This window comes from Ptychodera flava, chromosome 12 (assembly GCF_041260155.1).
Source record: "Ptychodera flava strain L36383 chromosome 12, AS_Pfla_20210202, whole genome shotgun sequence".
Classification (NCBI taxonomy): domain Eukaryota; kingdom Metazoa; phylum Hemichordata; class Enteropneusta; family Ptychoderidae; genus Ptychodera; species Ptychodera flava.
Window position 1 is genome coordinate 761,520 of NC_091939.1, and position 27,434 is coordinate 788,953.

The 27,434-nt window shown below is 36.8% G+C and overlaps 1 protein-coding gene across 3 annotated transcripts; it reads left to right on the forward strand.

The window, feature by feature from the left end:
• The first annotated feature begins 82 nt into the window (after nt 1–82).
• LOC139144645 (NADPH--cytochrome P450 reductase-like) lies at nt 83–27,434 on the forward strand. 3 transcript variants are annotated; one of them, XM_070715354.1, is made up of 14 exons: nt 14,572–14,730; nt 14,829–15,015; nt 17,013–17,067; nt 19,295–19,423; nt 19,887–20,036; nt 20,413–20,537; nt 21,155–21,343; nt 21,799–21,915; nt 22,631–22,749; nt 23,475–23,806; nt 24,831–25,095; nt 25,377–25,605; nt 26,909–27,065; nt 27,107–27,243. In XM_070715354.1, the coding sequence occupies exons 1-13, from the start codon at nt 14,658–14,660 to the stop codon at nt 27,051–27,053; spliced, it is 2,115 nt and encodes a 704-aa protein (XP_070571455.1). In that variant the 5' UTR covers nt 14,572–14,657; the 3' UTR covers nt 27,054–27,065; nt 27,107–27,243. The 3 variants fall into 3 exon arrangements, with proteins under 3 accessions (XP_070571456.1, XP_070571455.1, XP_070571453.1); XM_070715355.1 differs by lacking the exon at nt 14,572–14,730 and adding an exon at nt 83–223 and having other exon boundaries at nt 26,909–27,434; XM_070715352.1 differs by having other exon boundaries at nt 26,909–27,434.

A 27,434-nucleotide genomic window follows, 5' to 3' on the forward strand; every position in this document is an offset into this window, starting at 1 on the left:
TTTTCACGGCAACAGCAGCGTTTTACTGAACTGACGATAGGTCACAAACCTTTGAACTTTTATCCATGGTCACGTGACATCCACTTTGATGTAACGCTTTTCGTCGTTGCACCGGCCGATATCGCACACTCACGTCTGTCGGCGCCCTTGTACATTGGCTTTTGGTCAAGGAAACCGGTTTTTATCCAGTTTGCCTGGTGGATCGGCATAAAACAGAAATAAGGTAAGACTTGACTCTACAAACGCTTTTCATAGGCTCAGAAATGCAGAAATGGCCAGTTCGAAATCAAGGTCGCATCGACCCGTGTCCCCTTCCGCCGGCTTTGGTTGTGTAATAACGTTCAGTCATCCTTGGTTCATTCACCATTGTAAAACTACTGAGTACAAGGGTTTACCGTGAAAAGACGGATCTCTGACCCAATTTTCAGAACAAGACAGCTCGCGATGATAATCACGGATTGAACAATAACAAAGCTTTTCCGTCCAGCATCTATGTACATTTTTTATGTCAACGTGCAGTCCATTCAGTTCAGCCTTCAGCCTTCAAACCGCTCGCCATACATACTGACTGTGATCACGTTCTTAGCGATAACAGAGACAGTACCCAGGCAGTGATGCTCTCATGCTTTGCTTCATGTGTGACGAGACGCAGATGAAATATCCTCGGTACACTTACCGTACTGGTATATTTATATTCCTGCCAAGCAGAGATGTCATAGGCGCTTCGAGCGTCTCTTCGCGAAGACCTATCTTAGTAGTACCCATTGAATTATAGGAGATTCACGAAGCGACGATTGGAGCACCTGTGATACTATCACAGCGAAGTGTTCAGTGCACATGGATCGCTCGGTGACTCACATTTTATTATAGTTTTATGCCTGCTTTGGACTTTGCAATCGTTTTTTGGACGGGTGCAGTGGTCACGAGGCAGGACAGGTCTACCATACCAGTGCTACCTGGTATATAATGCTGGGCAAGTGTTATGCAAGAATACTCAACTGAGTATACATGTATTTGCAAATATTTGTGTTCATGGTCGTTCATTGCTGGTTAAGTAATACACGAATACTCGTCCCTTTTCGTTGGGTTTTTATGCAGTTTTTCAGCGTGTAGTCCACTTGTATATTCATCAAGACTAAGTCATTTTAATGTAATGTCTATGTAGCTTTCTTCCAAGTATTCTGTTCATCTTTAGCAGTAACCTTTGTGATAGGTGCTTGGTTTTGGGTCACAAGACCGGTTCAGTGACAACACAGATAAGGTTGTTTCATGCATCAAGCAAAGTGGTTTCACACAACATATTTCGCTCAAAATCATTTTTCCGAAATTTCACTCGATTTACATTAATTTATCATCCCAAGGTTAAAATACTGGTTTGGTCCACCTTGCATGACAAATAACAAATTCAGCGAGAAAAGCAGTGTAAAGTTATGCAAATCATGTGATTTCCTGCTCCTTTTTTCCTCCCGTTTTGAACATTTTCTACAAAATTTAAGTCCACTCTTGCTTGGTCAAATTTTGTTAAATTTTCACGTTTGTGTACTTCTAATACTATCTAACAAAATCAAATTTGTTTGGAAACAAAGTTCTTACATTTTAAAAATTAGAGTCATTTCAATTTTTCTTGTAATGGTATTAATCACTTTTTTGCTTAAGTCTGTCTTTCAATCCTTGCCGTGTTAGAGTGAGAATAGATATTGCAAAACAAAGTTGTTGTTTTGTCCTATATATACTCAAATTCAAGTGAGATATTTTGACTTTATTCATTTTTGTCATTAATACCAAAATTTGAGTTGTCTTCCCCAAATATCTACAATTCATCCTTCGAGTACATTTCTGCTACCATACTTAACCATAGACCCTCATTCAAGAAAAAATCTAAGATTCTCTGCTTTATGAAAATACATAATATGGGGCTTTATGTATAATCTTTGCTAAGAAATATTTCTTCGAAAAAGGTGTTTTGTTTAAGTGGAACTCAATCGTAAGTGTTGAAAGGTTAAGATAAATTTGTAAACTTAAACTTCGGTTGTACTCAACAGAGAATCAGGAAATGTGACCATCTCATGGTATTTTTTGCCTATTTTACATTTCCCAAGCATTATATCAGTAGAAGTGTATGAATGTTTACATGTATGTACTACTGTACTTAAATCATTAGAAAATTTGACTGTGAGATAGCAAACAACTTTCGCTGGATTTTGTTTGGTTTTATAATCTTCCGAATGAAATATTGAAGGTTGTTAAATTTGTCAGTTTTCTGAGTAATTGTTGATGTGACACTATGGTTTAATAATTCAGTTTATCTCATCATTAATCAAATTGGGCCTTCATAAACAATAACTTTGATAGCCATCAAATTGCTTGTATTCTCTCCGAGGTGAATGATAAAAGAAAAAATTGCACATATTGTGCTATTGCAAAACTAAAATGATGATTGCCCAGATATGTGACTTTTGTCAAAAATACAGGAGTATTTAAGCACAAAAATCTGCAGGTTTTGGCCAAATGTTGAATGTGTTTAAGTCCTGTATCAGTTCTGTGCAATGCCTAGAGATCAAAGAACTTTGCTGGTACTTCTGGCTTGGTTGTTTTGTAACCATTCCCATAGCATAACCATGGTCATTTTATTGGATGGGGCATAACGGATTCTCAATGGTTCAGATTGAGGGAAGGCTCTGTAGCCTGTTGTCTGTGTCATGGTTCCTCTTTGTGGAGGGACTGTGTCTGTGTAAGTCACTTATGTGACTCCGTTGCTAAAGATAGTTTATTACCAGTGAGTGTGAGGGTTGAGGACTCAGCAAGAACCCACAAGAACAGCGAGGCAGATTTTTAAGACCAATAGCTGCAGTGGTATTGAAATTCAAAATTTGTTAAGATGTCATTGATTACAATGTTCAGAACACTAGCATGTGCAAATAAGAAGTAGTTGTTGTTCTCAGTTGGTACGTTTGGAGGTTTTCAGGTTTAAAATTGATGCAAATGGCCTCAAAAAAGACATCACAGACAAGTATCTGACTGAAAACATGTGTTCTACTATAAGCAATGTGCAACAACCACCAAGGCATTTCCTGTTCAGTGGCGTGTATGATATCCAGACCCATTGCACATTGTACATTTAAATGATTATTGAACATTATTGATCATTGTGATTCATTAAGTTGCTGTAAAGTATATTGATCATGTGTAAAGAAGTGATCACACATAACATTTCTGCCCCATACAGATGCTTAAGCATTGATGTCACATGAATACATGTTTCCTAAGCAAGGTCAAGTAGTTTCACGTGGGTCATAACACTGGGATGAGTTCTTAGTTCTATAAATGGATTTTGTCACGTGGGCTGCTGTTTATTGTATCATGAACAGAGCAAAGAAAGTTAGGAATTAGAAAACTCTAGAAGGATATTTTATCTGTTACTTAATAATGTTAAGTGATCACGACGTGTTTCTGTTTTGGCAGTCACTAAACAAACTTACAGAATCTGTTACATGTACACAGTTTCCATATTACTGTGGCGATATCATGTGCAAATTCAACCTCTTATTTGAAATGAAACCTGCTGTTTACTGAAGTATCTTGAAGGTGATAGAGTTGTAAGTATGTACACATGAAAGTTGTGTTAGGAATTTGCAAATGCAAACAGTTTACGCTGCAGTATTGGTATTGTCACTCAGAAATTTATGCATGATACTTGGACTATTTTTCTATGCTGTTTTATGATTCATTTCTTACATGTAACTCTTAGCTACCTTATACGCAACTTCACGATTGTTATTAGTACGGCGAGAAGTAAGAGAAGCCATACAGAAAAAAATATTCGCAAAACAGCAAGGTATTTAGACATTTCCCAAATAAAAAAGTTTCCTTGTGACAAATTGTTTTTGATGGTTGATAGTAAAAAAGGAAATTGAAGGAGAAATGGGCATTTTTTCTTCAAATGCACCTGCTACTGTCCTGACCTAGTTTTCTCTTCAAAACAGGGATTAATGACCTTTGTTGCAAACCAAGAATTATATTTTCATCCACTTCTGACACTTACAAGTTATTTCACTGTACTCTGTATGTTTAGGGAGTACTAGCTGGCCAGTATTTAGCAGTTTTCTCTAGGGGTGTTGACACATATTGCACAATACTTGGGTATTTTGAACAAAATAAAAATTCTGGAGGAAGAGTAAGAGCTGTAAAAATTCTCTCTACCTCTATTGTTTGAAATTCTTTTCTCTTGGCCACTTCTTTTCAACTCACCCACATGGAAAACTGCATGATGTCACTCTCCAATCACAAAAGCGAGATCTATAACACTGGTCCCATCACATTATCGTGTAGCTAGATCTATAACACTGGTCCCATCACATTATCGTGTAGCTAGATCTATAACACTGGTCCCATCACATTGTCATGTAGCTAGATCTATAACACTGGTCCCATCACATTGTCATGTAGCTAGATCTATAACACTGGTCCCATCACATTGTCGTGTAGCTAGATCTATAACACTGGTCCCATCACATTGTCATGTAGCTAGATCTATAACACTGGTCCCATCACATTATCATGTAGCTAGATCTATAACACTGGTCCCATCACATTGTCATGTAGCTAGATCTATAACACTGGTCCAATCACATTGTCGTGTAGCTAGATCTATAACACTGGTCCAATCACATTGTCGTGTAGCTAGATCTATAACACTGGTCCCATCACATTGTCATGTAGCTAGATCTATAACACTGGTCCCATCACATTGTCATGTAGCTAGATCTATAACACTGGTCCCATCACATTGTCGTGTAGCTAGATCTATAACACTGGTCCCATCACATTGTCGTGTAGCTAGATCTATAACACTGGTCCAATCACATTGTCATGTAGCTAGATCTATAACACTGGTCCCATCACATTGTCGTGTAGCTAGATCTATAACACTGGTCCCATCACATTGTCGTGTAGCTATATCTATAACACTGGTCCCATCACATTGTCATGTAGCTAGATCTATAACACTGGTCCAATCACATTGTCGTGTAGCTAGATCTATAACACTGGTCCCATCACATTGTCATGTAGCTAGATCTATAACACTAGTCCCATCACATTGTCATGTAGCGAGATCTATAACACTGGTCCCATCACATTGTCATGTAGCTTGATCTATAACACTGGTCCCATCACATTGTTGTGTAGCTAGATCTATAACACTGGTCCCATCACATTGTCATGTAGCTAGATCTATAACACTGGTCCAATCACATTGTCATGTAGCTAGATCTATAACACTGGTCCCATCACATTGTCGTGTAGCTAGATCTATAACACTGGTCCCATCACATTGTCATGTAGCTAGATCTATAACACTGGTCCCATCACATTGTCATGTAGCTAGATCTATAACACTGGTCCCATCACATTGTCATGTAGATCTATAACACTGGTCCCATCACATTGTCATGTAGCTAGATCTATAACACTGGTCCCATCACATTGTCATGTAGCTAGATCTATAACACTGGTCCCATCACATTGTCATGTAGCTAGATCTACCGGTATAACACTGGTCCCATCACATTGTCATGTAGCTAGATCTATAACACTGGTCCCATCACATTGTCATGTAGCTAGATCTATAACACTGGTCCCATCACATTGTCATGTAGCTAGATCTATAACACTGGTCCCATCACATTGTCATGTAGCTAGATCTACCGGTATAACACTGGTCCCATCACATTGTCATGTAGCTAGATCTATAACACTGGTCCCATCACATTGTCGTGTAGCTAGATCTATAACACTGGTCCCATCACATTGTCGTGTAGCTAGATCTATAACACTGGTCCCATCACATTGTCATGTAGCTAGATCTATAACACTGGTCCCATCACATTGTCATGTAGCTAGATTTATAACACTGGTCCAATCACATTGTCATGTAGCTAGATCTATAACACTGGTCCCATCACATTGTCGTGTAGCTAGATCTATAACACTGGTCCCATCACATTGTCGTGTAGCTAGATCTATAACACTGGTCCCATCACATTGTCGTGTAGCTAGATCTATAACACTGGTCCCATCACATTGTCATGTAGCTAGATCTATAACACTGGTCCCATCACATTGTTGTGTAGCTGCCCTCCCCAGTGACACTCTTTATCCTACTGTTTGAAACTTACTTAAAAAAGTTATTTGCAATTCATGAAAAATTTGTACACTGATGAATTATAAACTTGGACCTGTAGAGACTTTTAACATTTCCACTAGTGTTAACTTTTGCTGGCCATGATAAGATACTGTGCATTTTTATTTTCGAGGGATAATTTTCAGAATGAGAATAACATGACTGATAAAATTTAGCCAGGTTTCTAGATACCAATCTGTCTATTCTAAACCTAACTACATGTAACAGTTCGAATTTGTAGACTACCCCTCACTGCTTTATGTCATTGCAATAATTTCAATGTAGAGTCTACAGTGAATTTTCATATCAATTACAATTATGAATAGTTTGTAATACCAGATAATGCAGCATAGACCCTTGAGCGATCCTGGATTGATCAAGGGTCTATGGATTATGTCACCAATGGTATTGCTCTGATGTTTGAAGGATTTTTACAACACTGAACCAATACTGTGAAATGTTTGTTATCCATTTTTAAGACAAAAGGATATTTTATGATTTTTCTGTAATGACAAACAATATATTTGAATGGGGTTTTAACTGTGCCACAATTTTATAACATACATGTAGGTCACAAGTGAGTTGCAAATCTTTACTCTTTGTTTTCATGTACTTCTGACTTTCAAACAGTCACCAAAACATAATTCATGTTAAGTAAGAATTCCATGTGTAACAAGTATTCCATGTGCAACAAGTATTCCATGTGTACAAGTATTCCATGTGTACAAGTATTACATGTGTAACAAGTATTCCATGTGTAACAAGTATGCCATGTGTAACAAGTATGCCATGTGTAACAAGTATTCCATGTGTTACAAGTATTTCATGTAGCATTTGATCATCACAGTGTCAGCCCTTTCCTGTTTGCACTATTGGGTGACCTTTGACAATGGGTGACCTTTGACATGCAGTAAATGGTCTACGTGTTGTGGGTAAGCACTTTAGTCTGACCTTATGAACCCAGGTATATAGCCTTAATGCCAGCTTCACGTGAATTTACAAATAGAGTGTCCTTAGACATTTACTGTATTACCTTTTGAAACTTAGATAACTGACAAAAATTTGTTGTGGTTCATTGCAAATATTACAAGCTAAATTTATGCAAGTACTGTAACAGGTCTTTACATGAGTCTATCAGATTGTTTAACCCAATTTAATGTAACTGTTTCTGTGATTCTCAAATTTGCAATCATCAAGTCAAATCATTTACACAATTAATTAATCATTTCATTTAAATTTAGCTTCCTCCATTTTCTTTACATTCCATTTGCTGATGAATTTCAAAACATGAAATCTCTCCTGGATTATGCTGTGTTCAAATGAAAAGGTAGCTAGCTACCTGAGTACTTTTTGAGTGAAAGATTATTTTGTGAGGTTTCAAGTCTGCTTTAAAGAAGACCCAGAGAGTGAACAATCAAATATGTTTAATCAAGAAATTTTGATAATATTTTGATCTTCTTGTGCAGTTTAATATTCTCAGCATCATTGTGAAAATACTCACTTCCTGACAGGTGATTTGTACACTCTATTATTTCAAAATGTACATGTATTTTAACTCCTTAACTGAATGATGGGTGATTGAGTTTCTATAATCAGTGTATTAACCAGTAAATGAAGATCAATGTACTTCACTGATCTAACCTTTTACCCTGTGTCACTCTAACCTTTCCATTCAAAGTAACAAGTACTGCTGAAATCACTGATGTGTTCAAAACGTCAAAACAAAGGCCCAGCCGCCAGCGCGTCTTACCGCAAGATATTCCCAGCTGTCACTCAACTTGTCAAGTGAAAACATCGACCCGCCAAACTCAAAAGATCGTGGCGCGAAATAGAAAAGTTCTACCCACCAGAGCAAATCTGTTAAACCACGCCTCAAATTTCACGATCAACAACTTTCTCAGACGTTGTTCAGACACCGTGGTCCTGTCGACTGGCGCGGCCGGCGGACATTCTGTCGTTCATCTTTGGAAAATTGAAAAAATTGTGAGATGATGAACAGGATTTTAACCCGAACAGAACATCGACACGCCGCGGGAGAAACAACTAGAAGCATGGCTCGTAATCATGGACTATAAGACTTTGTGAAATATGCAAGAACTGGAAATCAAAGAACTAGATTTTGTTTCAGTGTTGTGCAGAAAAAAATTCACATATTCATCACAGTTAGCAATATTCTCATCGGTGAATTTCTCATAGGCTACTGGCGTCAGTTTTTTAAAAGTCCATTCCCAAACTGACCATCGGCTTCTCACACATCGTGCGACGGCACTGGTTGAGACATCTTCTGCACTATTGCCATATTCGTCATTTTCTTTTGCTTTGTTTTTCTTTGAGAGATATCTAACACTTGACACGATACAAAGCGTTGCCATTAATTTCGTAACCCACGATCGCTGAAACGGAACTTTTCGCCACCTCTCTGCATGACGAGAAAATCGCCAGTAACTTTATCCCCACCACGCAGTAAGATTTCCATTACAATCCTGCAACTTGGGCAAGATTGCCTTTCCACTCCTATATCTCCGTTTGAGCCATTAGGGTATCATAGGACGAAGGTAAATTAATCAGCAGAGAATTGGTTCAAGTCGGTTAATTTTCGAAAAATAAAATGATCTGTAAAAGTTCATCGTGTAAAATTTGGCAGCCCAGGTCAGGTTTACGTAGCGATCAAACGCGTTTTTATTTAGTCTGTGCAGCTACAGTGAGTGCCGGGTGAGTGAAACTTCCCTGTATCGCGTTCACCCCACTCAATGCGTTCATAATCATATCCTACTCACACGTTTCACTTGAAAACAGAACACAAATCATTGCATTCCAAGCGATCACCCAACTCACACGATCACAAATCATGAACTTGAACCAAGTCTAGTAAACCAGTAAGCAAATCAAGAGAAAAGCTGTGCACAAACACGCTTCAAACACAGCGTAAGTGCGCGGTGGTCGGCGTTTGGAAGGTGGGCGTGGTTTTATGTTTTTGGTCTGGGCAGTCAAACTTTTCTGTTTCGCGCGTCGATGTTTTGAATGTGGCGGGTTCATGTTTTCGGTTGACATGTCTTTCTGACAGCCGGAAAAAGTTGCGGTCAGACGTGCTGGCGGCAGTGTCTTTGTTTTTACGTTTTGAACACATTAGTGATTTCAGCAGTATATGATGGTGGAAAGCTACTGTATACATGTTTGAGCTTACCTGATTGGCTTGTTTAGTCCAAAGGAATGCTGTGATTGGTCTGAAGTGTATTTCAAGAGAAAGGTTATAACAACTTTGCAGCGAATTAGTGAATAAGTCATTGTTCACCATGCTGGTTTGGACATGATGTAACTGAAGCATATCATGAACTATCATCACAACATAGGAACTTTGCTTTCTCAAACCACTGCAATATTGTGGTTGAACATAACAACTTCTGTGTGATGTGGGTTGACAATGCCACTTGGCAATTGTGTTGTGTGTGTTTAATACAGCAACAACCTAGATGCAGTAGTTGTTGAATGATGATGTTGTGCCTTTGCAGTTGGTTGCTCAGATGTACATTGGACATGCCAAGGAAGTTTGGAATCGGTGTGACCTAAAAACAGGGACATGAAGTTTTATTAGTTCACATTTGGTATCGGTATATATACCAAAGAGAGCTTATATTTAATTATTCGTTTGAGAATTATAGACATAATTTGCAAGATATTTTGCTTCATATTTATCACCATTAAAATGCATAAATTGTTATGTCCTCAAACCCAAAGACCCAATGCTGTTACATGTAGAAAAATAAAACTTTCTCTCGAGAGATGGTTTTACATTGTTGTAAAATGATATCATTCTCCAAATTGGTCTGTGATTCTTCAGCACAACTGCCACAAGAAACCCAACATGTACAGGGTACTGGTATCGTGTGGAAATGTTTCAGTGAATGGCTATCGGCAGGTCAATATTACCTTGGTTACACAGTCGTTATACTGGGCTTACCCAGTCATTATACCAGGCTTTGATACCCAGTCATTTTACCAGGCTTTGATACCCAGTCAGTTTACCAGGCTTTGATACCCAGTCATTTTACCAGAATTTGATACCCAGTCATTTTACCAGGCTTTGATACCCAGTCATTTTACCAGGCTTTGATAGCCAGTCAGTTTACCAGGCTTTGATACCAAGTCAGTTTACCAGGCTTTGATACCCAGTCAGTTTACCAGGCTTTGATACCCAGTCATTTTACCAGGCTTTGATACCCAGTCAGTTTACCAGGCTTTGATACCCAGTCATTATACCAGGCTTTGATACCCAGTCATTTTACCAGGCTTTGATACCCAGTCATTTTACCAGGCTTTGATACCGTGTTATTTTACCAGGCTTTGATAGCCAGTCATTTTACCAGGCTTTGATACCCAGTCATTTTACCAGGCTTTGATACCCAGTCAGTTTACCAGGCTTTGATACCCAGTCATTTTACCAGGCTTTGATACCCAGTCATTTTACCAGGCTTTGATACCCAGTCAGTTTACCAGGCTGTGATACCCAGTCAGTTTACCAGGCTACCCAGTCATTTTACCAGGCTTTGATACCGTGTTATTTTACCAGGCTACCCAGTCATTTTACCAGGCTTTGATAGCCAGTCATTTTACCAGGCTGTGATACCCAGTCATTTTACCAGGCTGTGATACCCAGTCATTTTACCAGGCTTTGATACCCAGTCATTTTACCAGGCTTTGATACCCAGTCATTTTACCAGGCTCTGAAACCCAGTCATTTTACCAGGCTTTGATACCCAGTCATTTTACCAGGCTTTGATACCCAGTCATTTTACCAGGCTTTGATACCCAGTCATTTTACCAGGCTTTGATACCCAGTCATTTTACCAGGCTACCCAGTCATTTTACCAGGCTTTGATACCGTGTTATTTTTACCAGGCTACCCAGTCATTTTACCAGGCTTTGATACCCAGTCATTTTAGGTTCCCAGACACTTTGCACCAAAACCACTTCGCACCATACCATCTCGTCCCATGCCATTTCGCACCAAAACAACCTCGTACCAAAACCACTTCGCCCCAAAAGTCATGTCCCCCAAACCACTTTGCCCGAAACTTATCGCTAACTGGTAAAGCTGAAAATAACCACCTTCCTGTCATCCTGGGACTGAAATCTTGAAAGTGTACGCATTTCGCGAAATTGACATCATGCAATTCCGCGCACGGCACCTGAGTTGTAGCATTTGCGTGTTTCTTTTTTCTTATTCTATCGTTTATTGTTTCATGCAACAATAAATGGTTCGTGGTTGCCAAAATGTCCTAACACATTAATGCTTCCAAGTTGTAGGTAAAAACAACCTTATGATACGTCGTAACATCGTTGTTTCAGGACGAGTTGACGGTACTATACTTTGGGCGAAGTGGTTTTAGTACGATGTGGTACTTGGGGTGAAGTGGCGTTGGGCGAAGTAGTACTTGGGACGAGGTGGTTTTGGTACAAAAAGGTTTTGAGACGAAATTGTGTGGGGCGAACTGGTTTTGGTGCGAAGTGTCTGGACCCCTCATTTTACCAGGCTTTGATACCCAGTCATTTTACCAGGCTACCAAGTCATTTTACCAGGCTTTGATACCCAGTCATTTTACGAGGCTACCCAGTCATTTTACCAGGCTTTGATACCCAGTCATTTTACCAGGCTTTGATACCCAGTCAGTTTACCAGGCTTTGATACCCAGTCAGTTTACCAGGCTGTGATACCCAGTCATTTTACCAGGCTTTGATACCCAGTCATTTTACCAGGCTTTGATACCCAGTCATTTTACCAGGCTTTGATACCCAGTCAGTTTACCAGGCTGTGATACCCAGTCATTCTACCAGGCTGTAATACCCAGTCATTTTACCAGGCTTTGATACCCAGTCAGTTTACCAGGCTTTGATACCCAGTCATTTTACCAGGCTTTGATAGCCAGTCATTTTACCAGGCTTTGATACCCAGTCATTTTACCAGGCTTTGATACCCAGTCAGTTTACCAGGCTTTGATACCCAGTCATTTTACCAGGCTTTGATACCCAGTCAGTTTACCAGGCTTTGATACCCAGTCATTACCAGTCATTGTTGGGTTACACTGTCATGACTATCACTCTTATCCAATCATTGTACCACTTGGTTCTTAGTTGCAACCAATATATATCATGGTAGTGGACAGTATTGTAAGTAATGCTACATGTACGTTGGTATCCCTCGGCAAAAATATATAAGGATGTTTTTAGTTAATTGGTATGGTAGATATTAACAGTAACTGTGAAGACTTGATAGTGATACACAGACTCAGTACATGCACTTGTTGAGTGATCGTGATACAGTTGGCGGCAAGAACAGTCAAAGGTAACAAATTGCTGTCTCTCTGATTTCAATGAGATGATACAACCACCAAGTAGCAATGAGATAATTAAGGATGATAGTCAGATAGGCTGACAATCCGTAGCAATGACTAAGCATTCACAGTCACTGTTATACTATTAATTGTGGAGTGTAATGAAATATAAGTCACCGAAAGAACACCAAAGTACAGTGACTTCGGCCTGTGAAGGTCAAAGGTCACAGACATAAAGGTCTTCAAAGCCTTGATGTGATCTTTCCAGTGATTTTGTGACAATGGATGTGTGTAGTGATAGATTTAATTTTCTTTAATCTTTGTTCATCTAAGTCAGACCATTACCTTTCAGTAGTATGTACTTGGTTCTGTAGTTTGTACCTGTAAGCTTAAATTACTGTAACCATGGCAATAATCGTATGTTAATTCAGAGGCTACCAACAATCTACACCTAGTAACCAAGTCAACTGTATCATTCTTAGCTGGTGATACTGACAATATTGGATCAAGTCTCATAAATTTGCTGTGTGGGCAAACTACTGATTTGTTGCAGTAACCTGATAGAAATTGTTTTCCAAAAAAAAAGTTAAGAAATAAAATTGTGAAAAAATGATTGTAGTTATCAAACTCCCTTGACACTATTACAGCAAGGAAACTGACTTGATTTATTTCACCGTACATCAAAATGATTAGTGAGCTTAGATTTTTACTGTAAACTCTGGTTGTTTACTGTCAATTGTTAAAGTTGTTTAGTGTTATGAATGCAAAACACTTCTATAGCCTGAAGCGACTCAATCATGGCGTCACTGAAACATTTGTTGTACAAAGGATAGCTGTAAAAAGTAAATGTCATAGCAAGAAGCATTGTAAAACTGTCGATTTTCCATTTAAATCAAGTTCAAATGAGGTCACTTCTAATAGTGAACATGTAATAAGACAGGCTGATCATCAGCACATCAGCATTCATTGATTGCACAACTTTTGCTGTTTGAACATTTACGTCATTCGTTAATATCCCATAAGTTTACATATCTGATTCAATTCAGTTCATTCAAATATATAAAGACTGTTTTTTTTGTTTGGCTAGATATAGCATACTTTTTAACTCTTTGTAGTAAAGAATGGTTGACTACCGTATTTACACAGAGTCCAATGAAACGCTTATGAAACGTTTCATGTCAAATTACTTGATATCAGTCTAGTGAGATGAAAATATATGACGGATTCTGAATGGAACATGTGGATACAGTCTTATTTTTTTAAAAAAAAGCTGAAAATTAAGGCTATGCAACGCAAGCCTAACAGAGCAGTTCCATCAAGTTCCAGACATGATCGGAAAATAAAGTCGCTGAAAGTCTTGTACAAGGAAGTTGAAGATAGCAACAGATGAAGTGGTACAAGAGGCTTCAAATTATTAATCTTTTCTGTTTGCAAATCACAAATTGTGTCTCTAAAATGTTTCCAGTTTTACTTTATGTGAAATTTCTTTGTGGTTAGGTATCGCAGACTTTGTAACCCTTAAGGGTCTATAGTATACCGGTAGCTGACTTTGTAACTGTACATGTAGCTTGCAATAAGCCATTGCAATCAGAATCTGTTATACTTATGCTATATCATGTGCTCTTTTGCCAGGCTGGTACCCCTTTAAAAAAAAAAAAGCTTTATTATGTGTTCACTGGAATACAGCCTTCTTCTTTCAAAATTAAAATTAAAATTGAAAATTGTATTAAGAATTAAAATGCATATAATTTCTTCAGTATTGCCAGACATTTTCCTTAGACTTAGAGATGAATAAAACTGTCAAATAATGCGAAAAAAGAAAAAAACCTAGGAAAAGAATATGCCTATTGTTATGAAAATAGCCATAGGCTAGCCAATTCAAAGGGAAAACAGTTAATAATGGATGCATTTAGTCTGACAAGACAATTATGTTTAGCACAACTTGCTAATTGACCTTTGACCTGAAATTACTGCATGGTAATTAATGCCACTATTGAACCCTGATTGGTTGTTGTAATGAGTCTATGATGCATGTACCCTCACAAGTATGTACATGGAGAGGGCTTTGTGTTGCTAGCAGTTATATACCAGCATTCTGGTGGTGCCGGGTGTAGTTGTCACAGTGGTGACATTGGTGTTTCTGAATCATGGACACAACAGAGAGTTCATTTTCGTTATTTGAGTTGAAACTTCAACCAGATTCAGTCATGAAACACAGTGGTAAGTATTTCTGTTCACTGTTTTCAAGAGCTTTGTAATGTAGTGGATGTAATTTTCAAGAGATATCATCATGGTTTTCTCTTTTACTTTGTTATTAGAAATCATCATGGCATCAGTAGAAACTGACCAAGTTCAAGAGCAAGTAGCAGAGGTGTCAGAAGAGCCAGTGGTAGGAATGTTGGACATCTTTCTGCTATGTATGTGTGTTGGCATCGTAGTCTATTGGTTTTTCTTCCGCAGTGAAAAGAAACCAGAAACACAAACAGTCAAGAAATTAACTGTCATGTGAGTCTTTCACTTTTTTCAAAAGTTTGTTATTTATCTTTGACTAATTACTTAATACATGTAATTTCTGTATGAAATTCTCAACCTCACTAAAAATGTAATTTTTTGTGTCAAAATCTTAGTGATAACACTATTCACTTATTTCATACCTGATTTGATTATTGGATTAATATGGCTTGTACATGGCGCATTCATATTCTGAAAACAAGTGATACAGAAAAATTTTCCTTCAAGTTTCAAAATAGAAACTTTTGTTAAAAGGCAAAGAAAAACTCAAGTGGATGTGAACTGGATGTAATTTTGAACTGGATGTAATTTTGTTAGTTTGCAGAAAAAATGAGATTTGTTGAATTGCATTATAGTCAAAGTGTTATTTAAAATCCATACTGTCTTTCATTTTATTACTTTTATGTTTAACCAAGGAATCAATCTAAACAAAGTAACATAAAACTTTGATAGAGATCTTCAGTATTTCAGCAATGAAGACAAGATACAGGGTGTTTTTGATTTGGTCCATGATGGTTATGTCCACCGTTGCTAATGATGGGTTATATCCGCTGTTGTCCACATGTAATCTTTCATGTGGGTGACAGGTCAATTAATATACCCTGTTAAATAAGCAGGAAGTCACTTACATCAACAGAACATGGTGTCTGCCTTGCATTGTTACTTAGTAATAACAATGACAACCCATTCACAACTCATTTGTTTCTCTGTCCCCTATGAATGTTACTATTATGTCCCCATGCAAAGTTGAGCTGGACACTCTGTCTGACTCTAGCATTGTTCCTTTTGATCATCTATGTATTCATATGACCATCATGCATATCTCATTGTATTGGCGGTGATAACTATTGAAGATGGATATGGACATTTTGTGTTTCATCTCCATGATACAAATATTTTCAGCTGTGGAAAGTTTTGAAATCACAACTAGGCAGCCTTGTCCACTTTGTAAAATAAACCCCATCCAATTTTTTCCCAGATATTTGCAAAAATTTTGAGAAAAAAGCGAATGAATGAAAATGCCCACTTGGTCCAAAATTATTAAAAAAATTACGTAAATATTCATAGAAATTGGTAAAATGTTGCACTAAAATTTTGGTGGGAAAAAATTACAGCGCTCAAAGGGTTAACGTCAACTGTATGAGTCAGTGTTGACCTTGATACCATGTTCCATCGTTTCACTGCTTGAATGAAATGTACTTGTATATGAATTTCACCTTGTTCAGTAATTCTGAAAGATGCATCTCAGATAACAAAGGGTTGTCTATGGAATGATGTGTCTCAAATATCTGACATATAAAGCTCTTTCACTCAGGTTGAAATCTGACAGGTGGATATCTGAGATACATAGATCTTTCTCACAGGTTAATATCTCAGATATAAACCAGGTACATGCAGGATAAGTATAGGATAAAGCCCGAGTACTAGGGCTCTTCTGGTATATAAAGTCCAACCCAACGATAAAATGTCGAGGCCGCAGGCCGAGACATTTTATCGTTGGGTTGGACTTTATATACCAGAAGAGCCCGAGTACGAGGGTTTTATCCGACTTAAAAACTATCGCCCCTAACTGATATATTTTCGTTTTCAGTGTGTTTACGTCAACCGTCCCCTTTGTCAATGTAACATGTTTAGGATATGAATTAAAACTTTTATTTGTGAAATAGCCTTCCAATGTAATGGAACATCCTATAAATGCTGTAGGGCACATTATATAAATGCCCTAGGGCACAGCAGATTTTGTGTTGCAGCTGGTTTCTGCTGTGTTACCAAATTTGAATATTAAAACGTACCAGATGTCTACAGAATATGACATGTTCACTTTTGATTGGACAGTGCTTTACTACGGCGCTGTTATTCGTTTCTGGAATTTGGTGACCAAGGCTTTATGAGTAAATAAAACACCCTGAATTGAGCACTCTGATTGGTCAATCAACAGTAGATAGTTTTTAATATCAAAGATAGCACAATTCTTTCTTGTTCATTTTCAGGCCAACTGTCAGTCGAACGAATGACCCCAGTTTTATAAATAAAATGAAAAATTCAGTAAGTATACTAACCTCATTTCACTGGGGTTTCACTTTTTACCTTTGTGTATTTTTTTTTTTTCTAGTGAACCAAAGTATTGTATGTGTTGTATTGTGTAAGTACAGCGTATAGAGATGGTGTATTTCTATGTTATATGCTTTAGAAGAATAAATTATTATCATTATTTCCTAAACCCTTGCTAGTTTAGATTGGACTTCATTTAGATTCCTTAGAGGGATGTGCCAATAAATTTATCTATCCCAGGTCATGGAGTGGGGATGTTGAGGGGGTGTTTACAGAGCCTTTCCCTTTAACTAATGCTGTATGATAGGTCTCACTTTGTCTGTCTTTGCTAACTGTGGCCTGTATGACCTGCAAAACAATCATTTTATTCAGTGAATCAGATAAGCGAGTAAACCACATCAAATGAAATTACAAATGGCAATTTACATGAAGCAATCCATGAGGATATTACTCCAGTGAAATGTCAGATTTTGACAGCTTTCATTAGAAAGTTAGGTACATGAGAATATTTAATATGGCCATTACACATCAATGCTTTATTGGAGATAATCTGTGTTCATGCGTATTTCTATTTTCACAAAATCTTTAGAGATGCTTCATTAAATGCACCAGGAAAGTGAAATGGAGCAAATCGCAACACAGATGAAAATATTAGCTTTGAAGTTTCCGAGAACTCTGACATTCAACATCATTACAGTTTCATTATTTTCTATCCAATTTAATGTTTTATTGTTGAGGTGGCACTGCAGCCTTTAAGGCCAGTTTTCATAAATTGCGTTGCCACATTTCACTGTGTCATCAAGCCACTGTGATTTAAGGAACATGAAGCCATTGTAATGTGAGCAAGAGATGGATGTGAATATGGTTGACGATTTTGATATCCATGTTCTGTATCACTTTGTTCAGTGATTTGTTTTGTGAAAACACCATTATAAAGTATACAGGTTAAAACTGGAATGAAAGATGTCTATCAAAGTTCACCTGAGGAACACTTCCTTTTCACCACATTTAGATTTGTTTCCCAGTTTTCTGATCTTGGCCAAAATTCAAAGCTGTTTACTTTGTATGTGCATTAGATACTTTGAATTGAAATGATTTCTTCATGTAGTGGTTTTGTCTGTTGTACTTGAATTATACATAAGCTGGTATCATTGAAATAGATCAGTGTCTGTTGTATTTGAAGTATACATAAGCTGCTATCATTGAAATAGATCAGTGTCTGTTGTATTTGAAGTATACATAAGCAGCTATCATTGAAATAGATCAGTGTCTGTTGTACTTGAAGTATACATAAGCTGCTATCATTGAAATAGATCAGTGTCTGTTGTATTTGAAGGATACATAAGCTGCTATCATTGAAATAGATCAGTGTCTGTTGTTCTTGAAGTATACATAAGCTGCTGTCATTGAAATAGATCAGTGTCTGTTGTACTTGAAGTATACATAAGCTGCTATCATTGAAATAGATCAGTGTCTGTTGTATTTGAAGTATACATAAGCTGCTATCATTGAAATAGATCAGTGTCTATCATTGAGTCATCATAGATAAATATAGCAACACAGGGCACAATAGGATGTAGAGATTTAGTTGTTTAAATATAGACGGAAACTTACCAGCATATTTTCATGATTTATTTTTATAAGTTTATTTAAATCACTCTAACCTTTAGTCATAATAACTGTAATAAAACGTGTGTACATCTTGTTAACATATGGCAGTATTGATGTAAAGTACCAAGAGATGTCATTTCTTTTTATTGACCGTATTTTCCAAGGGTATAATGTGTTCCTTGGTTGTTTGATTGGTATTTCAAAGATCCAAAGAATAAATAATTTTGTAATTGTTATAACATGAAGCAATACCTAGGCTGATGCAGACCAACTCAAATCATCCTTGTGATACCTATACTGTCTGACTGACATCCCAAAATGCCTTTCTACTGAAAACAGATTTTTCAAAATCAAAGTAACTAGTGAAATGTAAGTTTATCTGTCCAGTAAAACCATCTCTTTTTCAAGGAAACTTTTGCCATTTCCAAGCTTCAAATATTGCAGGATATTTTTTGTGCTCGGTTTCTCTTCGGCGAAAAACGCCATTTAGTGACTTTAATCCTAAGATCAGTCCAATCATTTCAATCTTTAAAAAGCATGATGTTCAACTGTGTTTTGACAGAATACATTCTCTAATGCTTTTGACTAAAATCATAATTTTCTTATCCAGGGTAAAAACATGGTAATATTCTATGGATCTCAAACCGGCACAGCTGAAGAATTTGCCGGTCGTTTAGCGAAAGATGCACAGAGATATGGAATGAAAGCCATGGTAGCTGATCCAGAAGAATGTGATATGGTCAGTGAGTTTGTCATTGTTCAAATGATCTTCAGAAATTTGTACATTACCAATCTATGATCAATTGACTCTTGCAAATTTTTGAGTTACTCACCAGCTTTCATTTTTACCCATGCTGATGTTCAAATATCTTCATGCTCACCATGTTTCATGTTCTGTGATCTTTGATTTCCTTTTTTTACTGAATGAGTTGAAACATTCCGCTGATTATTGATCTCTGGAGCCTATTGTTGGAATGTAGACCTTGTATTTTTCATGATCTATGGTACACATCATCACGGTCACCCAATAGAGGAACCATGACATCATTCAGTGTATGTTTGTTGCTATAGATACTTGCAATACGGAAACTCCTCATCCCAAATTTGTTGATCAGGATTCAAAGTCTTGTTAGAGGTATCATGAGAAGTAAATTTTCTGTTTGAACATGATTTCTGATATGACATGTTGTTTTGATTGACAGGAAGATTTGAATAGGATGGGTGAGATTGAGAACTCTTTTGCTGTGTTCTGTCTTGCAACCTATGGTGAAGGTGATCCCACAGATAACGCACAAGAAATGTATGAATGGCTTCAAGAAGGAAATTCAGAACTTGGAGAGCTAAATTTTGCTGTAAGTGAATTCAATTGGTTGTGTTTCCTTTTTTTTAACTCATCAGTGTTACTAGTGTTACCATGGAGATTAATGTTAATGATACAAACAATCCTTGTTACTTTGCTTTATAGATGTACCTTGGATTACACTTTACACTGTGCCTACAAAAAATTTTAAACCATTGCAAAATGTGTCACATGTTTTGATATGTTGCAGCTTTCAAGATGATTTCATGTCTGAATTTTCATCTCTTTTATGAAACAAATACAGCAAGAGCAATGAAACGTTAACCATCAGTCACTCGCTATTGTTATCATGCGCAACAAAATAAATGATAAAAACGTTGCCAATAATATTGACTTTTGTTCTGTTATTTTTTGTCTTCTTTCACTAGGTGTTTGGATTGGGCAATAAAACCTATGAACATTACAATGCTGTCGGAATATTTGCCGATAGAAGACTGGAAGAACTCCGTGCCAAGAGAGTCTTTGAACTTGGTCTTGGAGATGATGATGGCAAGTGAGTGACATAAGTGTTTTACAATGTCTTATTTTTTCTCTTACAATTCCTTTAACTCACAAAATTTTTGGAAAAATGCTCAAACAGTTATTGCTTGCACATTTCTTGAAGTTGTCAGAAATCTAATTTCTCTCGAACCAATGTGAAACAAAAGTAACACATTTAAGGTCAGTCATGTAGTAGGAACAGAGAAAATGAAAGCAACGTTCTCTTTACCTGTAACTTTGTACAAATAATTGGGTTTTTTTTCAAAATGTAATGTCAGGTTATTAGGAATTGTCTGTTAATCATTAATAAAATTACTGTTGTTAAATTCAGTCAAAGTTGAAAATATAGGAAACTGAACTTAATTGCGTCATCAGCATTAGGTACCAGCATAACTGTTTCCTATTATATTCAATGAGCTGACATCAGTATTTTTAGGCTATGAGAGGGCATATTCCTACATTGATGGGACGTATCCCGAAATGGAGAGGTCATATTCCAGCATTGAGAGAGCATATCCCGGCATGGGGAGGTCATATTCCGGCAATAAGAGGATGTATTCTCTCATTGACAGTGCATATTCCATTCATTAAATGGCTAATGCAATTTTCTATCTGTTCTTGATTTGCCAGCTTGGAGGAGGACTTTGTGACCTGGAAGGAGAAGTTTTGGGTTGCTGTTTGTGATCATTTTGGTGTTGAAGCCACTGGAGAAGAGGGCAGTATTCGTCAGTACAGTGTCACATACTTTGATGATCTAGCACCAGAAAAATTATTTACTGGAGAAGCAGCTAGACTTAATTCTTTCAAGAATCAGAAACCGTGAGTTTCAACTTCTGAGATTTTCTTTTTCCAAGCCATGATTTTGTAAGTATGGTCAATGTATACTGAAACTTTTTTTTTCAATTCTACATCAGAATTATAAGACTGTCTCATGAGAAGAAACACTTTTGAAAATGAAGAACTATTTATATATAATGATAAAATTTAACATAACTTTCAAATGTTCTTTTAAATATCTATTTTTTCTCCTGTGAACACATAGTGATAAGTTTGTTTTCTATTCTGTCTTGAAATGTTTAATTTGTCACAAAGTAATCCTGCTAAAGTAAACAGTCCACTATTTCCATTACATTGTCATTTATATACCATATGAAGACATCTTAATTACTGATATCTGAATATAAGATTCAAATCAGCAGTAGTCCTTTGAATCCGAGAAAACTGTTACAGTCAATTTGATGGTAGTAGAATGATTTCTTGTGTTTTAATTCCAGACCCTATGATGCCAAAAATCCATATTTGGCACCGGTACAGGTGAATCGTGAACTGCACAAGGGTGGTGATAGGTCCTGTATGCATATTGAATTGGACATCACTGGTTCCAGGATTAGGTGAGTAAGACTCAATTAATTTGTTGCAATGAACTGTCAACAAGGATGGTATTAATAGGGTTCAGTTTGATGTGTGGCTAACAGATGTACATTAAGTAAAAAAGGAAATCGATGTAAATTTATGCAAATACATGCCAATCACAAAAGCAGCAATTTTGTTTATTGATTAAGTCACCGTCCCTCCACCGGACCGTGATTAAGTACAAGTCACAGATTTTCATGCTTTTAATGACTTTTAGTATTCTAATTCTTGCTACATGAGTAGATAATACAAAACAAAAACAGTTTCTTTTCTGCATTGGTTTTTAACCCCAAATATGTATGTATCCCTTCATGCTTTTATTAAACTTTTGCTGTGAAACTAAACCTTAGATTCTCTTCCCTTTGAAAATGTCTTGTATGAAGGGTTTGTACTTTGTCTTTGATGCTGTCAAAATGATGGATTGATTAGCTTTGGTGAAAGACATTCTGCTGAACTGCATTTGTCTCTATATTGTTGATCTGTCTTAATTCACATTGAATCAATCAATCAAGTGTCTAGATGATTGGTTTAATCTACGCTGCATCAGAGTGTTATCCAGCATATCAGCCGCTCAATATAATAAACCAGCATACTAAGAAGTATTTCCGTCCTCACAAAATTGTCCAAATGACCAACCATTGACAGTTATAATTGAGATGACTCATTGCCTGCTCTTCGATGATTTATTTTCAGATATGAAGCAGGAGATCATGTTGCTGTTTATCCAATCAATGATGCAGAGTTAGTTCATGGCATTGGTCAAGTACTTGGTGTTGATCTTGATAGAGTATTTTCTCTCAACAATGTTGATGGTAAATGTTCTCAATATTTTTGGTCCCATGAATATTTCATAAATTTGCAGTAGTCTTATTCAATGACCTGTACAGTGATTAGCAATCAACTCTGAATCTAATATGGATATTCAATCTTGGTGTTAAATCTACCAGCATAAATTGATGTATAATCACTTCAATGCATATATACCATACACCCATTACATTTTATTTACTTTCCTTGACCATGTGACGATCATGTACTATATGTCAATGGACCAATTATAAACAATTGGTAGGTACAGTAGTGCTGATATGTTGGCCCATCAATATTTCATTTTGCAAACTTTCCGCTTCTAATATGTAACAAACTGTGAGCCTAAAAAATGATTGTTTGTGGTTACCATTTGCGTGATTTCAGAAGCTGAGCATCACGTCTTTTTTAGGGTTACATACTCATCAGTACAGCTAACCTTGATATCCCTGTTTGCATGTCCAAAAATACTAAAAAGGAAACGAAAGTATTATGCAGCCAATGAAAAGACAATAACTGTTACATCAATAGTGTCAAACCAGCATTGTAAGGAATAAAAAAAAAGAAAGGAAAAAGAAAACCGTTTTGCTACATCACTTTTGGTGAATGTCAGGGAGCAGAAAAAAAAATTTTTTGCCTATGTTTATGGACATTCTTGAAAGCACTGAAACACAGAAAGAAAACGAAAAACAAGGAAATTAAAATTTTTTGTAAAATTTCCACATTTCAGAAGAAGCAAGCAAGAAGCATCCATTTCCTTGTCCATGCAGCTTCCGCACAGCATTATCCCACTATGTTGATATCACCAACCCTCCACGTACCAATGTACTCCGAGACTTGGCAGATTATGCCACCGATCCCAAGGATAAGGAATTTCTGTTACGGATAACAGCACCAACTCCAGATGGGAAAAAGGAATACTCTGAGTGGATTGTCAAGGATCAACGTGACATCTTGACAATTCTTCAAGATTTACCCTCGGTCAAACCACCTTTGGATCATCTTTGTGAATTGTTGCCAAGGTTACAGGCTCGTTTCTACTCAATATCATCATCTCCCAAGGTGAGAATTTCAAAGCAATATTGTTGTCATAACTACAGTTGATATGGTGCGCCGTGTCATAGTGAAAGTTCCAAAACCTACACTCATTTTGATATGGTGTACTCTGTCATAGTGAAAGTTCCAAAACCTACACTCATTTTGATATGGTGTACTCTGTCATAGTGAAAGTTTAAATGCTTGCTCAATTTTTTGCTGCAGGAAAATTATTCACTTTCCTGGTCAAATTTACAGAATGTTCATTTTGGTGTCTTCATCATCTAATGAAGAATATAACACAGTTAGAGTGATGTTGTTGTTTAGTTACACATATACATTAATGTCTGAATAACCAGTGTGTGTGTGTGTGTGTGTGCAGGGACAAGTTAAGTGCTGCAGGAAATATATGCAAATCATGTGAACAATTTGCAGCCCAATCAGAGTGACTCTTCCTTTTCAGTGGCAGCAGACAGATGTGTGCCATGGTGATGAGTGCAATGTAGAAGAAAGGAGTGATGTGATTGGTTGTTTGCCAAGTGCCATCCAATGCATGCACTGTGGCACTCTCTTAGCTCTGTTGTTGTTGAATTGCATTTATGTCGTGAACTGGTTAAAATCTTGTGGTATACCATCGCTGGGTGTGCTTTATTGCTATTATATCACAACAGTATATTAAAATTCGGGCTTGGAACATTAAAACATATTTTTGTTCAAACTAAGAGCTCGTGCATATGCCAGCCGTGGTATATCGCCAATATACCACGGCTCTTTTTGCGTCGCTACCAATCAGATCACTGTATTTGCGCCATCAATATACTGTTATGATATAATAACTGATATTGCATAGGAAGGCCATAACACCATTGTAATATTTTATTTGATATTTCTTTGTTCATACTGCAGCTCCATCCTCAGAGCATATGTAATACATGTAATGGCAGTGTCAGTTGATTTCTGCGTTTTTCTGTTTTTACTACAGCTTCATCCTGACAGCATACATGTAACAGCAGTGTTAGTTGATTTTTGTGTTTATCTGTTCATATTACAGCTTCATCCTGAGAGTATACATGTAACGGCCGTGTTAGTTGATTATCGTACCAGGACTGGTAGATATGCCAAGGGGGTTGCTACAACTTGGCTGAAAACCAAGATACCAAACGGTCCTCAAAAACCAACAGTACCTATCTATGTTCGTAAATCTCAGTTCCGTTTGCCATTCAAACCTACAACTCCTGTCATTATGGTTGGTCCAGGAACTGGTCTTGCACCCTTCAGAGGTTTTATTCAGGAAAGACATCACAGTAAAGAACAAGGTATGTTAGCTTTTGAAATAAAGGTTACAGTTAAGCAAGTGTTACCAAGTTAGGCAAATTTGTATTGTATTACTAAATAGGACAAGAAATTGTCACCTTAAAAAGGTTTTGTATGAAGCCTGTATAGCACTTTTTCATGACAAGACAATTCTTGCATCAGAAAAGTACAAGTTAGTCTCCTGTCATAGTTTTTACCGTCTGCATGAAATAAATGAAAGAAAACGCACTTATCCTGCAAATGTTACTCCAACAACCATTCAATGTTTTGAATATTTTTTCAGGCAAAGACATGGGTGAAACAGTACTGTACTTTGGCTGCCGTCACAAGGCCCAGGATTTCATCTACCAGGAAGAATTGGAAAAATATCATAATGAGAACAGTCTAACTGAGTTGAACTTAGCATTTTCAAGGGACCAGGCACAGAAAGTTTATGTACAGCATCTGTTGAAACAAAACAGTAGTTCTGTTTGGAAACTCATTGAGAAAGGCGCTCACTTCTACATCTGTGGGTAAGTTTCAACACAAATGTAAAAACATGTAGCATTGAACAAATTTTTAAAAGTTTCAAACAATATCAAGACTTCAATGTTACCTTGAAGTAAATATAAACATTGATTAAAGGAAACTTATATGAGACTTAGAGCAAAAGTATAATGTTTGTTTCTGATGTAATATTATACTGCATAATTTAGTGATTTTGTCATGATTTTATGTCATAGGAAGGTTTGTATCATTATCACAAACATACAAATTTATGATTAGAGGTAGGTTTTTAGAAATGACTGACTTACAGGGGTGTCACTACAAACTCATGAATGGTCACAATGTCCCAGGGGGTGTTACTACTGAAACATGTATGGTCACAATGTCTCAAGGGCACAGTACAATAAATTAACCACGATTTAGTTTGATTTGTATGTACAACGTTAGAATTTTTATAACTTTTTCAGTACTGCCCGAAAGCAATTATATAAAACCTCTAGATACATTGTAATTGATAAATTATATCTCTTGAAAATTCGTTTAGATATTTCATTATATAAAAGTTACATTCTGCGGGTACTACAAATGCCATTCTTTTAAAGCAGCAAGTTATGACAAACTGAAGGGGTCTCTTAGAAAACTTAGCATGCAAATTTCTTTTGTCTTTCTGTTTGGAAAAAATTAATCTCAAATGCCATTCTCAAATGCCATTCTCAAAATTAATCTCAAATGCCAATTAAACTACAAATGCCATTCTTTTGAAGCAGCAAGTTATGACAAACTGAAGGGGTCTCTTGGAAAACTTAGCATGCAAATTTCTTTTGTCTTTCTGTTTGGAAAAAATTAATCTCCTTTTATTTCATAAAACAGGTGCAACTAGTCTTCCTTCTTTCCATTACGTTATTCTGTATGACTGAAGACAATCAGTGGAAAATTTTACAAAAATGCTATCTCCTCTCTCAATGAAGCATACTTTTCTAAATCGTTGAAATTGGGAATTGAGAAGAATGGTGTCCTTAAAAGTACGATTTTAGAATTTAAAAAAAACTAGTCTGATAATTTGTGTACACATACAAGACACAGTAGACTTCACTGAGTAGTTCCCGTGTGTACAAATCATGATTGATTATGGGAAATCTCCAGTACTGTGAAGGGTGTCACAAATAATACATCAACAGTCACACTGTCCCAGGGGTGTCACAACAAACACATCAATGTCACACTTTCCAGGGGGTGTCACCACCTGTTTGATTTTACATTGTGTTGTTTGTCCCATTGCGTTGTTTGTGTTGTTTTTTTATCCCATTTTGTTTTGCTTAATCTCAACAGAGATGCCCGCAACATGGCACGTGACGTCAATGATCTGTTGAAAGAGATATTTGTGAATGAGGGTGAAATGACGAAAGACCAAGCAGAAGATTACTACAAAAAAATGCAATCCAAAGGAAGGTATGCAGCCGATGTTTGGAGCTAGACCACCATGAACCTTCAGACGGTTTTGATGTGTGGAGCTAAACCACAATGAACCTTCAGACGGTTTTGATTTATTCCTCTTAAAATATGCACATTGTGCATTTGTTTGGCAATGTATCTGTGCCCCATCAGTGCAACTGCCGGTAATTTGTTGACTTTTTAAAGTTTTACTTTTCTTATCCTTTCAATACAGAGGCATTGATCAGACATTCCAGAATGTTATCTTTATTAGGGTAGAATGCGCCTCAGGGACAGATATTCAGATTATCAAACTTTTTCAATACTTTTTTGATCTATCACTTGTGAGGGTTCATTTTGAACCCACAGAGTCAGTGAAGCCTATTTGTGAAAATATAGAAATAAATTTTCCAAATAGAGTTAA